This window comes from Tiliqua scincoides, chromosome 5 (assembly GCF_035046505.1).
Source record: "Tiliqua scincoides isolate rTilSci1 chromosome 5, rTilSci1.hap2, whole genome shotgun sequence".
Lineage (NCBI taxonomy): Eukaryota > Metazoa > Chordata > Lepidosauria > Squamata > Scincidae > Tiliqua > Tiliqua scincoides.
The window spans coordinates 93,952,708-93,967,114 of NC_089825.1; the positions used below are offsets into that span (position 1 = coordinate 93,952,708).

Below are 14,407 nucleotides of genomic sequence, written 5' to 3' on the forward strand. Positions count from 1 at the left end.
GTCTCTGATTGATTGATTGATTGATTGATTGATTGATTGATTGATTGATTGATTGATTGATTGGGGTCATGGCATGAAAAAGGTTGAAGACCACAGGTTTAAAGTTTACATCTGATTAAATTTACTTCTGGTTACATCTGAAAACCCAAAGTCCAATATTAGTGAAATATTTGGAGTAACATATATATCTGTTAGCATGTCTGTCTTTCTGCAGTATTTAGTATAGTTTTCTCCCAATTGTTCTTTTTGACATCCCCTCCCTCCCCATTTTTATGCACCACACATGTGCAGATTATGAAGGGAACTCGGGGGGCCAGGCCTGTGTCTTCCCCTTCATCTACAAGAAGCGGACCTTCTACAACTGCACCAATGAAAATTCGGATGGGAGGTTCTGGTGTGCCACATCTGGGAACTATGATCAGGACAAGAAGTGGAGCTACTGCTCTGACACAAGTAAGATAAGTGGGGATTCTAGAATAACAGCCAGTTCTAATATGCCTAAAAATGACTCAAGCTTCACTCTCACTTATTTTACAGAATTATCCATGTCAGATTTAATATGCCAGAATACAGGGTTGAAATGGGAGGGGGTCATTTTATGTTAAGGCCTGTGATGAGTTGTTGGGACAATCAGTTAGAATTGAATTGAATCAAAACTGAGAAGGCTGTATAGTGTAGTCAAGAAAGTGTACCAGGAAGATACTCACAAAAGGAAACAAGGAGTAAACCAACAACCTGTACCAATGGAGAGAAGATATGTCTTTATCCTCCTCTTTTCTGTGCTTTTCTGTAAGAATTCTTCTTGAAATTGGGCTCTGGGGATATACCTGATTGTCTGCATACCTCAACCCTATTTTCCATAATGAATCCTTTGAAGTGCTCTAAGGTCTGCTCCCTTGCATCACTGGACTGGAACTAGACCACATGCTTAGCATGCAGAAGCATCAAAGGTCAGTCCTGGCATTCTCCATCCAGGGCTGGGAAAGACCTCTAAGCTTCAAAGTGCAGCTGCCACTCAGTGTAGACCAGTGGTTCCCAACTTTTTAGCACCAGGACAGACTTTTTAAAGCAGCACTCTATCTGGTGCTTTAAAACTCTAGGTTTACCATCATTTAAAAAAAATGTGATCTAGAAAGATGTATTCAATTTGTTTATAAATAATATAAATTATAAATAAATTAATAACCACCAGAAAGAAAAATCCACTAACATTTATCTTCCTATATTTACCCGTGCTTGCAAACTGCTGGAGCTCAGCTCCTGACAAGGCGGATAGCAGCTACAGTATCTGTTTTTGAACAGCTGATCTTTTCAGCTATTCAGCTGTTAGAATACTGATCTTTTCATTACCCTTTGGGGAGCCACCAAATATCCAGTAGCAACCCACCAGTGGGTCCCGACTGGTAGTTTGGAGCCACAGGTGTAGACCCTACCAAGTTAGATGAACCAATATCTGACTCAAAAGGCAACTGCCTGTGCTTTTATCTTAAACGGTTATTTGAGGAGTAGAATCGCCACAACCTGAAGAAGTACTCTTTCTCTGATTCTACTTAATGCTCCCAAAGACATTTTAAAATGTGCAAGAGCCTCTTTGCAGACTGGATTCTGGAGAGTGGAAATTGGGATTGGGGGATGCATACAAGGCAATGTTCATAACTTGCTTTCCACATTAGGCTGTAAGCAAGTTGTTGCTGACTGTGTGCTTTAAGTGGTTGCCATTGGGCAAATTAAGGGCTTGTGAAAGGTTGACTGGATCTCTGGAGGTTCCAGGAACTTGAATGCTTATGCCGTATTTCGGACTGTGTGCTTTAAGTGGTTGCCACTGGGCAAATAAAGGGCTTGTGAAAGGTTGACTGGATCACTGGAGGTTCCAGGAACTTGAATGCTTATGCCGTATTTCCAATGTTAATTGCCTCCCAAATGCCTTGAGCTCGGTGATGGAGAACATAAGAACTTACTCTCTTTTCCTCATCTCCATGCAGGATTATCTTTAAACACTGAGGGGCCCTGCGTCTTCCCTTTCATCTACCATGGAAAGTCCTATTCATCTTGCACAACAGATGGAGCATCGAAGGGACAGCTTTGGTGTTCTCTCACTAACAACTATGATAAGAGTCCCAGATGGACGTACTGTAAGACCTCAGGTAAGAAAAACAGGACAAGGAAAACTTGTTTGAAAATTATTGCCTTTCTCTGTCATTGGATTGCTCTTTTGACTTTAATTCAAGATGGTTCGCATAGGCAGGCTTTCTCTAAACCCCAAGGGGTTTTTTCATAACAAACAGAGAAGTTCTATCTTTCAAGAACTAAACTACATTCCAGATGGATATTTTCAGGAAGATAATCATTCTACCCACATCCCCTCTCATGCTGACAAACAGCTGCAACCGACTTCTTGTCTCTCACCCAAGAAAACACAGTTTGTTTGTTAGATTCTCAAGGTTTCACCACTCATGGAAGCTTCCGGTGATCTTGAACGGGCGGCCTTCATAGGTTATTTTCAGGCTTAACGGCAGCTCTACCCTCTATACCAGATCTCCTGCCAAAATACCGAAATGTTTGTAAAGTATTTTCATATAAGTGAGGCAAGAATACTTTATGCACAATATTGGAAAACTATAGACACTCCGTCAATAGAAGAATGGGGGATGAAAGTTATGCAATTTGCAGAGATGAACAAACTGACGACCCTACCTGAAGAGAAATCAACAGATAATTTTATGAAGAACTGGAAACCAATTATTGACGTTCTGCATGAAAGAGAGAACAATGAGTTAATGTGTTGTGGATTTGAAGATTAGATTGTAAGAGATAGAGAATATTATTTCAGAATAATAATTTCAGAAGGGCTGTTGGAGATATAATATATATAAGGGCAGAAATTTAGATTATTAAGATAAAAAAATCTTATTAGAATATTAGAATATTTGACTACGCTCATGCTACAGTAATAGAGGTTTTCTTTATCTGTATTTTCTCTCTATTTTTCAGTGATGTTGTTTGTTTTTCCTTTTTTATTTTATTGTGTGTTTCTCTCTTTCTCTTTATTATAATAATAATGAGAAATGAAAAAAATAAAATATTTGGATTAATAACATTTTTTGAGTAACATACATGTTTCACAACCATTAGCATGTTTGTCTTTACGCAGTCTTTGAATACAGTTTTCTCCCCATCCTTCTTTTTTGACACCCCCCTCACATTTTTGTGCACCACACATCTGCAGAATATGAAGGGAGCTCATGGGGGCAGCCCTGTGTCTTCCCCTTCATCTACAGGAAGCGGACCTTCTACACCTGCACTGATGAATATTCATATGGAAGGTTCTGGTGTGCCACATCGGGGAACTACGACAAGGACAAGAAGTGGAGCTACTGTGCGGACACAAGTAAGATAAGGGGGGATTCAAGAGTAACAGCCAGTTCTAATAAGTCTAAAAATAATGGGTTGAAATGGCAGGGGATCACTGTAGTTCATGGTGGTGATTATTTGCATTGGTACAATCAATTAGAATTGAATTAGAATTAGATCAAAACTGAGAAGGGCTGTACAGTGTTGTCAGGAAAGTGTTCCAGGAAGATTAAGGCCCAAATCCTAATCAACTTTCCAATGCTAGCATAGCAGTGCTAATGGAATGTGTGCTGGATCCTGCAGTTGTGTGGCACTCACGGAGGCCTCCTCAAAGTAAGGGAATGTTTGTTCCCTTACCTTGGAGCTGCAGTGCCCTTATGTCAGTGCTGGAAAGTGGGTTAGGATTGCGACCTAAGTGGCCTGTCTGATACAAGAGATAACAAGGAGCGAGTATAGAGGGTATATATATATAGAGGGCAGGAGGTCTGGTCTAGAGGGTAGAGCCTCCGTCTGCCTGAAGATAACATCCACAAGGTCGCCAGTTCGAGGCCACCAGCACCGTGCGACCTTGAAGCAGCTGACAAGCTGAAGCCGAGCTATTCCATCTGCTCTGAGCGTGGGAGGATGGAGGCCAGAATGTGAAGCCAGATCGGAATGAAACACCTGAATGTAGTGGTTCTTGAAAGAGAGAACCTTCTGTCAATTGTAAAAATCCCTATTTAATAAGGGATTTGGATAAGTCTGCCTATGTAAACCGCCTTGAATAAAGTCTTGAATAAAGACAAAGAAAGGCGGTATATAAATACCTGTTGTTGTTGTTGTTGTTGTTGTTGTTGTTGTTGTTGTTGTTGTTATTATTATTATTATTATTATTATTATTGTTATTGTTATTATTATTATACCTCTATAGAGAGGAGATATGCCTTTACTCTTCTGTGTGCTTTTCTGTAAAAAGTTCTTGAAATTGGGCTCTGGGGATACACACAAGATTGTCTGAATGCCTTGACCCTAATATCCATATTTCATGTTAAAGGATTCACTAAGTTCTGCCCCCTTGCATTATTGGGATTGGATGAAAGCACATGCTTCACATGAGGAAGTTTCTAAGGTCAGTCCTGGTATTCTGCAACCAGGGCTGGAAAAGACTCCTAAGCTTTGAAGTGTGGCTGCCATTCAGGGTAGGCCAGTGGTTCCCAAACATTTTAGCACCAGGACCCACTTTTTAAAGCAGGACTTTATCAGGACCCACCTAGGTTTACCAGAATTTAGAAAAGGAGAACTCAAAATTATATATATAATTACCACCAGAAAGAAAGACCCACAAACATTTATCTCCCTATATTTTCACGTGCTTGCAAATTGCGGGAGCTCAGCTTCTGACAGGGCAATATGCAGCTACAGCATCTGATTTTTGAATAGCTGATCTTTTCAACTATTCAACTGTTAGAATACTGATCTTTACATTACCCTTTGGGGACTCACCAAAAATCAGGTTGTGACCCACCAGTGGGTCCCAACCGACAGATTGGGAACCACTAGTGTAGACTCTACCAAATTAGATGGAACAGAATCTGACTCAAAAGGCAGCTGCCTGTGCTTTTATCTGAAATGATTCTTTGAGGAGTAGAACCGCCACACCATGAAGAAGAACTCTTTCTCTGATTCCACTTAATGCTCCCTAGGACCATTTAATTGGAAAATGGGCCAGATCCTTTAAGCGGACTGGATCCTGGAGAGTAGAAAATGGAATTGGGAAGAACCATACTAGACAGTGTTCATAGCTTGCTTCCAACATATGCAAATTGTTGGTGACTGTGTGCTTTAAGTGAATGCAATTAGACAGGCTAAGGGCTTGTGGTAGGTTGACTGGATTAGGATCCAGGAACTTGAATGGTTCTCTGTGCCATGCTTTCAGTCTTAACTGCCTCCCTCCCAAATAGCTTGAGCTCATTAACGGGGAAAATAAGGACTTTGTTTCTTTTCCTCACCTCCATGCAGGATTATCTGCAAACTCTCAGGGGCCCTGCATCTTCCCTTTCACCTACCGTGGAAAGTCCTATTCATCTTGCACAACAGATGGGGCATCAAAGGGACAGCTCTGGTGTTCTCTCACAAGCAACTATGATGAGAGTCCCAAATGGACCTACTGTAAGCCCTCAAGTAAGAAAAACAGGACAAGGGAAATTTGTTTGTTAACTAGAGTTGGAGAAAATGCAGGGGAAGAGTATGAAGACCACATACTTAATTTGACCACACAAATTTCACTAATCCCTCTTCATGTGACTAAATTCCATGAGAGAGACAGCATGTCAGTAAGTTGCAGCAAAAACCTCCAGTACCCATGTGCAGCAATTGTCAACCCTTTTCACCTCATGGCATGCTGAGATGACACTCAAATTGTCAAGGCACACTCATTGCCAGTGGAGGGGGCTCACTTTCCCAATGGCTCTATTAATATACGGCCCTCCCCCAAACTTCCGTGGCACAGCTGCAGACCATTTGGGGCACACCAGTGTGCCACTGCACAGCGGTATAGCTAAAGGGAGGTCAAAATGCCAGGTTTGGATGGTGTCATAAGGCACTGTGTATGCAGCTCTTTCCCATCACTGCCAGAGCTGTACTGGGCCGTGAAAGCAATGAGGAGGCGTCTCCTCCACATTGGCCTTCACAGGCACCTTTGTGTGTGCTTGCCAATGCCAGTGCTTTCCAACTCTGCGATTACCCTGTTCAGGAGTGAGGTATTGTGGAGAAAGGTGCCTGAAAGCTGCCAAAGGGAAATTTACCTCAGCAGGCCACCACCACTCTCTCAGTAAGAAGCCAAGGATCCCTTCCTGAGAGAGCCTAAAAGTGTACTAGGGTTCCATGTCAGGCACCTTGAGGGTTGCATGGAAATTGTCCAATCTCCCCCACACCCCTTCCCATTCCTCAGAGCTTCCCAAAACTGGTACGGTAACTTGAATTGACTGGACTGCATTTAGTTGAGCGTGCTCTTCCCACTCTCAAATAACTACATAGCTTAAAGCTGTGTTTATATTTGTGAGGAGCCACCCGTATGCATATGGTAAATTCACAAGTATATAATGTGTGCACAGGCCATATTTTGGCAAAACTCTTAGCTTGATGTAGAGGTTGGTCAGCTGCCTGTAAGGATTTCTCATATGCACATGAATTCTGCTACAGAAGAATAAAGATGCATATGGACCTTCACTCATCATGCATTTGACTACTCAGTTTTCACTAATCACTCTTAGTTTGATATTTTGTTGCAGCAAAGACCTCCAAGAGTCTTGTGGCACCTCAAAGGCAAGCCCTGCTCTTCCCAAAGTCTTCAGACCCATGACGCTCTGCTGTACGTGGAGCAATCTGCTCCGGCAAATGAGTGGCAATGACAAGGTTACCAGTTACTTCCAGGTTCAGAGGCCCACTGGAGGCCTACAAACTCAGGTTAGAGGCTCTGGGCATGCAGGAGGGCACTCCACAGTGCATGAAAACTCTGCACAGGACCTCTGCCTGTTGTGCCAAGCCTCCTACCACCCTTTGCCAGTGTTCTGTGTGGCCTTGGTGCCAGCAGATGGGTGGCCCACAAAGCCCAAGGGTACTGTGACTCACAGTTTGGGAACCACTGGACAAAACTATTTACTTCAGCAGGTGCCCTTATGGATTAATGTTCACTTCATCAGCTGCTTAAATCTCTGTCCCATGTGCTTTCTTTCCTACACAGAGCCTCTTCCTTGCCATTTTCCCTTCATTTACAATGGAAAATCATATTCTACTTGTACTAAGGATGGCTCCCCTGGTAACCAACTGTGGTGCGCCACGACTGCAAACTATGACACCGACAAAAAATGGAGGGCATGTGCTCTTCAAGGTAAGGTATTTGGTGATGGTTGGAATCTTCTTGGAAATTCCTTATCTGGGCAATCTGTAGGTCCAGTCTTGGATGTTAGCCTAGTTGGGCAACTGCTCTTCCCCACCATCCCACCACTCAAGGGAAGGGTGCAGGAGAGCAAGAGAAGGGATGGCTGCTCCTAGCAGGAGTGTCTGCTGCCCCCTCTTGGTTGTTCATCCTCTATTTCCTGGCAGTAGGATTAGGCATGTGCTGTTTTAAGTCAGTGTTGTTCTGCCTGTGGGTTAAGACCCCAAAGGGTTAACAAAGTCTCATCTGAGGGCTTGTGGCAACCCTTCAAAGACTGCCAGGAACAAAAATGGTTGAAGATTCATTCTCACTTATTTTACAAAATTATTCATGTCCTCTCCTAACCTAAGAGGGTGCTTAAGAAGTCTCAGTCGTTTTGGCCTGCCAGGATATTGGCACTGTACTGTTAGCTTAGCATTCCTGCCCATGCCATGCCTGCTTCAGTGGCTTAAACAAGATGACGACAGAATACCAACCTGCCCAGAAAGGACAATATCACCATCAGAAGGCACAATTTCATGGTGTGTGCCATGGTTGGCAATGGGGCACTGGCGCCGTGGGTGCCAGTGGGGGGCAGACTGGGTTCCAGGATTGGGCCGAATCAGCAGTGGATCCCTAGTCTCTGATTGATTGCTTGGTTGGTTGGTTGGTTGGTTGGTTGCGGTCATGGCATGAAAAAGGTAGACAACCACTAGTTTAAGTTTACATCTGATTATGAAAAACAAAAGTCCAGAGCAGGATTAGTAAAATATTTGGAGTAACATACAGGTTGCATAACCATTAGCATATCTGTCTTTCTGCAGTCTTTGGATATAGTTTTCCCCATCCTTCTTTTTGACCCGCTCCCCATTTTTGTGCACCATACACCTACAGATTATGAAGGGAACTCAGGAGGAAAGCCCTGTGTCTTCCCCTTCATCTACGATGAGCGAACCTTTTACTCCTGCACCAATGAATATTCAGATGGAAGGTTCTGGTGTGCTACTTCAGGGAACTATGATGAGGACAAGACATGGAGCTACTGTGCTGACACAAGTAAGATAAGTGGGAATTCAAGAATAACAGCAAGTTCTAATCTGCCTAAAATACTGGGGTGAAATGAGACGGGGTCATTTTAGATTAAGTCCTGTGGCGAGTTGCATTGGTACAATCAGTTACGTAGAATTGAATTAAAACAAAATTGACAAGGCTGTATGCTGTAGTCAATGTATACCAGGAAGATTTAAGTGACCTCTCAGATACTCACAAAGGAAAACAAGGTTTCAGCCAATAACTTGTATGGATGGAGTGGAAATTAGTCTTTACTCTCCTCTTTGTGCTTTTCTGTAAGACTTCTTGAAATTGTGCTCTGGGGATACACACCTGATTGTCTTCATAGTTTAATCCTATTTACCAAAATGAATCCTTTGAAATGCTCTAAGGTCTGCCCCCTTTCATCATGATGGGACTAGAGCACATGCTTAGTATGCAGAAGCTCAGTGGTGTTACTAAGGTTCCCGTCACCCGGTACAGGAGGCCAGCAAATCACTCCATGAGGTGGCAGAGCAACACCCCAGGTGGTGGGCGTGGTAACATACCATCGCCCCGCCCCCACTGATTTTTTGGCTGTACCTTTTGATAGAACAAAGATATTTACCTTATTTTTCACTCCATAAAATGCACTTTTCCCCCCAAAAAAGTGGGGGGAAAGTGTGTGCATCTTATGGAGCGAATACTGGGGGCAAGGTCCACACCGGGGGCAAGGTCCTCATTTGCACAGGTGCCACAGAGGGAGGGCAGGCGGAGAACAAAGGGGGCAAGGTCCGCACCAGGGGCAAGGTCCTCATTTGCACAGGTGCCACAGAGGGAGGGCAGGCGGAGAACAAAGGGGGCAAGGTCCGCACCAGGGGCAAGGTCCTCATTTGCACAGGTGCCACAGGGGGAGGGCAGGCGGAGAACAAAGGGGGCAAGGTCCGCACCAGGGGCAAGGTCCTCATTTGCACAGGTGCCACAGGGGGAGGGCAGGCTTACTTTAAAAGTAAGTTTTCCTCCTCTAAAAGCTAGGGGCGTCTTATGGTCAGGTGCGTCTTATGGAGCGAAAAATACGGTAAGTGCAGTTTTTTCATTGCATTCTGCATGAAATTACACATTGATTGATATATAACATGATGGTTTTATTCCTCTGAACTGAGATTTTAGTGATTTTGGTCAATAGTGGTGACCTAATGAGCATGGCTAACGAGTCAAGTTAGAGAGGCTGTGAAGGGCAAGGAAACTTCCTTCCGTAAATGGAAGTCTTGCCCTAATGAGGAGAATAAAAAGGAACATAAACTGTGGCAAAAGAAATGTAAGAAGGTGATATTGGAGGCCAAGCGAGACTATGAGGAACGCATGGCCAGCAACATTAAGGGGAATAATAAAAGCTTCTTCAAATATGTTAGAAGCAGGAAACCCGCCAGAGAAGCGGTTGGCCCTCTGGATGGTGAGGGAGGGAAAGGGGAGATAAAAGGAGACTTAGAGATGGTAGAGAAATTAAATGAGTTCTTTGCATCTGTCTTCACGGCAGAAGACCTTGGGCAGATACTGCTGCCCGAACGGCCCCTCCTGACCGAAGAGTTAAGTCAGATAGAGGTTAAAAGAGAAGATGTTTCAGACCTCATTGATAAATTAAAGATCAGTAAGTCACCGGGCCCTGATGGCATCCAACCAAGAGTTATTAAGGAATTGAAGAATGAAGTTGCAGATCTCTTGACTAAGATATGCAACTTGTCCCTCAAAACGGCCACGGTGCCAGAAGATTGGAGGATAGCAAATATCACGCCTATCTTTAAAAAGGGAAAGATGGGGGACCCGGGAAACTATAGACCAGTCAGCCTAACATCTATACCAGGTAAGATGGTGGAATGCCTCATCAAAGATAGGATCTCAAAACACATAGATGAACAGGCCTTGCTAAGGGAGAATCAGCATGGCTTCTGTAAGGGTAAGTCTTGCCTCACAAACCTTATAGTCAGTAAGTGTAAAGTCATGCACATTGGGGCAAAAAATCAAAACTTTAGATATAGGCTGATGGGTTCTGAGCTGTCTGTGACAGATCAGGAGAGAGATCTTGGGGGGGGGTGGACAGGTCGATGAAAGTGTCAACCCAATGTGCGGCGGCAGTGAAGAAGGCCAATTCTATGCTTGGGATCATTAGGAAAGGTATTGAGAACAAAACGGCTAATATAATGCCGTTGTACAAATCTATGGTAAGGCCACACCTGGAGTATTGTGTCCAGTTCTGGTCGCCGCATCTCAAAAAAGACATAGTGGAAATGGAAAAGGTGCAAAAGAGAGCGACTAAGATGATTACGGGACTGGGGCACCTTCCTTATGAGGAAAGGCTGCGGCGTTTGGGCCTCTTCAGCCTAGAAAAGAGATGCCTGAGGGGGGACATGATTGAGACATACAAAATTATGCAGGGGATGGACAGAGTGGATAGGGAGATGCTCTTTACACTCTCACATAACACCAGAACCAGGGGACATCCACTAAAATTGAGTGTTGGGAGAGTTAGAACAGACAAAAGAAAATATTTCTTTACTCAGCGTGTGGTTGGTCTGTGAAACTCTTTGCCACAGGATGTGGTGATGGCGACTGGCCTGGACGCCTTTAAAAGGGGATTGGACATGTTTCTGGAGGAAAAATCCATTATGGGGTACAAGCCATGATGTGTATTCACAATGTCCTGATTTTAGAAATGGGCTATGTCAGAAGGCCAGATGCAAGGGAGGGCACCAGGATGAGGTCTCTTGTTATCTGGTGTGCTCCTTGGGGCATTTGGTGGGCCGCTGTGAGATACAGAAAGCTGGACTTGATGGGCCTATGGCCTGATCCAGTGGGGCTGTTCTTATGTTCTTATGTGGTGTCACCAGGCCTGTAGCCAGGATTCTAGAGGTGGGGGGGGAATTTTCAGGGGGGGGCAATTATGTCAGGTATCTATACTGGTATGCAAAATGAAGGATAAGTATGAAGAAACATCAAAGAATCATAACTAACCAAAATTTCATTAGGAGGAAATATTTTGGATTTTTTTTTTGAATGATGCATTCATTATCTGTAAAGCAATCTAACAATGATCTGCATAGAATAAATGCATCTCTGTATGCAATGTAAAATCTATTTGTCTACATAGAAATAACATGCAACTTGTTTCATTTTGGACACCAGTGCAATACACAGACTTGCAACCCTGCAAAAGTAAAACATATCACTATGATACAGGTAGTATACGTATTGAAAGCCTTTCATTTGCTGTTGACAAAAGTAAATTTACTTTACCTAAAAGCAAGAGGAAAGATATTGAAGTAAAATATAGCAACACCATGGAACATTAGTTTTTTACATTATTCATTACTTTTAAAAAGCAAGGTACAGAAGATTTAAAACTACCTAGTAGAGCTGAATTCTCCTATCTTTCTGAGAATTGAATCTTCTTAGAACCTTTTCTGCACTTAAATTCTTGGTTTTCTTTAGCTCAAAAGCTAGGTATACTTTCTTGAGTGAGACACTGATAGACTTTGAGGTCTGTTAATTTGTGTAAGCACTGTGAAGGTCAATTCACAAACTGCTGTGCTACATGCAAAAGTTCCCACTTCCGCTAAAATACTGTAACAATCTTCAAAGGTGTTTGTATATTTCAAAGGTGTTTGTATATTTCACTGAAGAAATTTCGCTTTTCAATTTTGTTCTTCTCAAGGAAATGTTTTACTACTTTCATTTCTTCTTTACTTGGAATGGTAATATTGAAATTTTTTAGAATTTTTTTTTATTATATTTTATTGATTCATTACAGATACAGGCAAAGAAATAGGCTTAACTTTGGGTAGGATACAACACAGGTTACACATAAGGTTTGGCCCCAGATTCCAACATACATCATTCACTTAAAGCAAAAAAACCACAATAATCATCAATACAAAGGTTCGCATATTTATCAATATAAAAAATTGATTTTTACGAAACACTCAATTTTATCTAACTAGATTTATCTACCCAATCATAACAAAACTTCCAATATTTTCTTACTCTATCTAAATCTCTCTCTTTCATTCTTTCTGTTAAAACTTCCATTTCTGCTACTTCATAAATTTTATCTATTAAATCTTCTTTAGTTGGTACATCTATAGATTTCCATTTTTGCGCAAACAATATTCTTGCCGCTGTAACAATATGTTCAATAAGGTGTTTCTTAGGTTGGTCTTTAATTTTTGATGTCACATTTTGGAGGAATATTTCTGGTTTAAATGGTAATACACAATGCAATATCTCTTGCAACACTTTATGTATCATTTTCCAATATTTCTTTGCTTTTTCTCATGTCCACCATATATGATAAAAAGTTCCTTCTAGCTCATTACATTTCCAACACTTATTTGATAACCCAGAGTACATTTTTGCTAACTTCTCTGGTGTTAAATACCATCTAGAAAACATTTTATATAAGTTCTCTTTAAAAGACACTGCTTTAGTTATCTTAATATTTGTATTCCAAATTTGATTCCAATCATCCATTGATATATTATATTCAAAAAATTTTGCCCAACGCACCATTCTCTTGTCCAATTCTTTGTTTTGCTGCATTTCTAATTGCTAATCCTCGAAATAATGCTTTACTTGCATCCCAGACCATTTGTGTTTTAATTTCTGAATGAAAATTGGTCTTAAAAAAAAATTCCATTTCTGTTTTTGTTTGATTCAAAAATTCCTGATTATTCAACTGAACTGTATTTAACTTCCAAGTATTTCTCCTTAATTTTTTATTTATTATTAATGAAATTGGATTATGATCTGCATATATGTTAGGTAAAATTTCCGACTGAAACGTTCCACCTAAACCGGATATTGAAGCTCAACACATATCAATTCTAGACCAGGAGTTATGTGAATTTGAATAATATGTAAACTGTTTTTTCTCTGGATATTGTGTTCTCCATGTATCAATCATCTGTAATTCTTCTGCCATTTCCAAGAAAGATCTGGGTAGGGTTCCTCCTCTTTTTAAAGGTCTTTTGTTAAATTTTCTGTCCCATTTAGCTTGAAAGACCACATTAAAATCTCCAAATAGAAAAAGATCCCTATCTTTTCCCGTAATTAGTTTCTCATGTAGTCTTCTATAAAACTTATCTTGATGGGTGTTTGGTGCATAAATATTGACAATTAATGCTTTCCTTGTTTCAACTTGGATCTCTACAATCAAAATTCTCCCATCTTCCGATTGCCATTTCAATTCGGGTTCTAATTTGGGGTTAACATATGTAGCTACCCCCCTTTTCTTTTGGTGTGAGTCTGAGGCAAAAAATAAAGTTCCCATTTTTCTAAGAAATCTAGCATCATTTTTTCTAATATGTGTTTCTTGTATACAGTTTACATCTGCTTTGGTTTGATATAATTGATGAAATATTCTTCTATGCTTCTGAGGAGAATTCAATCCATTAATATTTACAGAAAAAAATTTCACTTGTTGTTCAGCCATTTTCACTTAGAAATTTGTTTTGTCTTTCTTGTAAATCTACTTATTTTCTGTCTTACTTGTACGGTCCTTCTTCCTCCTACTGCTCCTTGTGCTTCTTCTTGTTCTTGGCTGTCATCTGTATCTTGCTCCTTCTTTTTCTTTTTCCCCTTTCCTCCATTCTGTTCACTTTGAATTTGGTCTGAGGATTCTTCCTCTTCTTGAGAGGAAGTGTTCTCTTTCTCTGAGAATTCATTGTTTTGTTCTCCCAGACTTTCCCATATTTTGATAAAAAATTGTTGAACTTTCATCATTGAATTTATATTGAATCTTTTCTGTTCATAAACAAACAGGAGACCTTCTGGAATTTGCCAACGATATTTCACATTATTTCTTCTTAATATTGCAGCAAAATTTCTATAGGCTGCTCTCTTTTGGCGAACTTTCCAGGGTATTTCTCTCAAAATTCTCACTTGCTCTCCCTCGACTATTCTTTGTTTTTCTTCCAATCATTTTAATATATTATCTCTTGCAGCTCTCTTCATAAATTTCATCACTATTTCTCTTGGCTTTTTATTTAGTCTTGCATACCTAGAGTTGACCCTGTATACAATATCTATCATCTCTTTAACCTAATCCTCCTCCAATTCCAGCTCAGTTGACAACCATTC

The 14,407-nt window shown here is 41.2% G+C and overlaps 1 protein-coding gene across 1 annotated transcript; it reads left to right on the forward strand.

Annotated features, from left to right (window-relative positions):
• The first annotated feature begins 272 nt into the window (after positions 1-272).
• Positions 273-8,650, forward strand: LOC136652352 (epididymal sperm-binding protein 1-like). Its single transcript, XM_066629290.1, has 6 exons — positions 273-453; positions 3,227-3,388; positions 5,350-5,511; positions 7,073-7,219; positions 8,141-8,302; positions 8,598-8,650. Exons 1-6 carry the CDS (start codon positions 273-275, stop codon positions 8,648-8,650), a joined length of 867 nt encoding a protein of 288 aa, XP_066485387.1.
• Positions 8,651-14,407: the final 5,757 nt, after the last annotated feature.

Bases quoted from the DNA above. Each gene is read 5' to 3' on its own strand.
- LOC136652352 (XM_066629290.1), top strand. From the start codon at position 273: ATGCACCACACATGTGCAGATTATGAAGGGAACTCGGGGGGCCAGGCC. The intron at 454-3,226 runs GTAAGATAAGTG...ACACATCTGCAG, and splicing joins GAGCTACTGCTCTGACACAA to AATATGAAGGGAGCTCATGG. The intron at 5,512-7,072 runs GTAAGAAAAACA...TTTCCTACACAG, and splicing joins GACCTACTGTAAGCCCTCAA to AGCCTCTTCCTTGCCATTTT.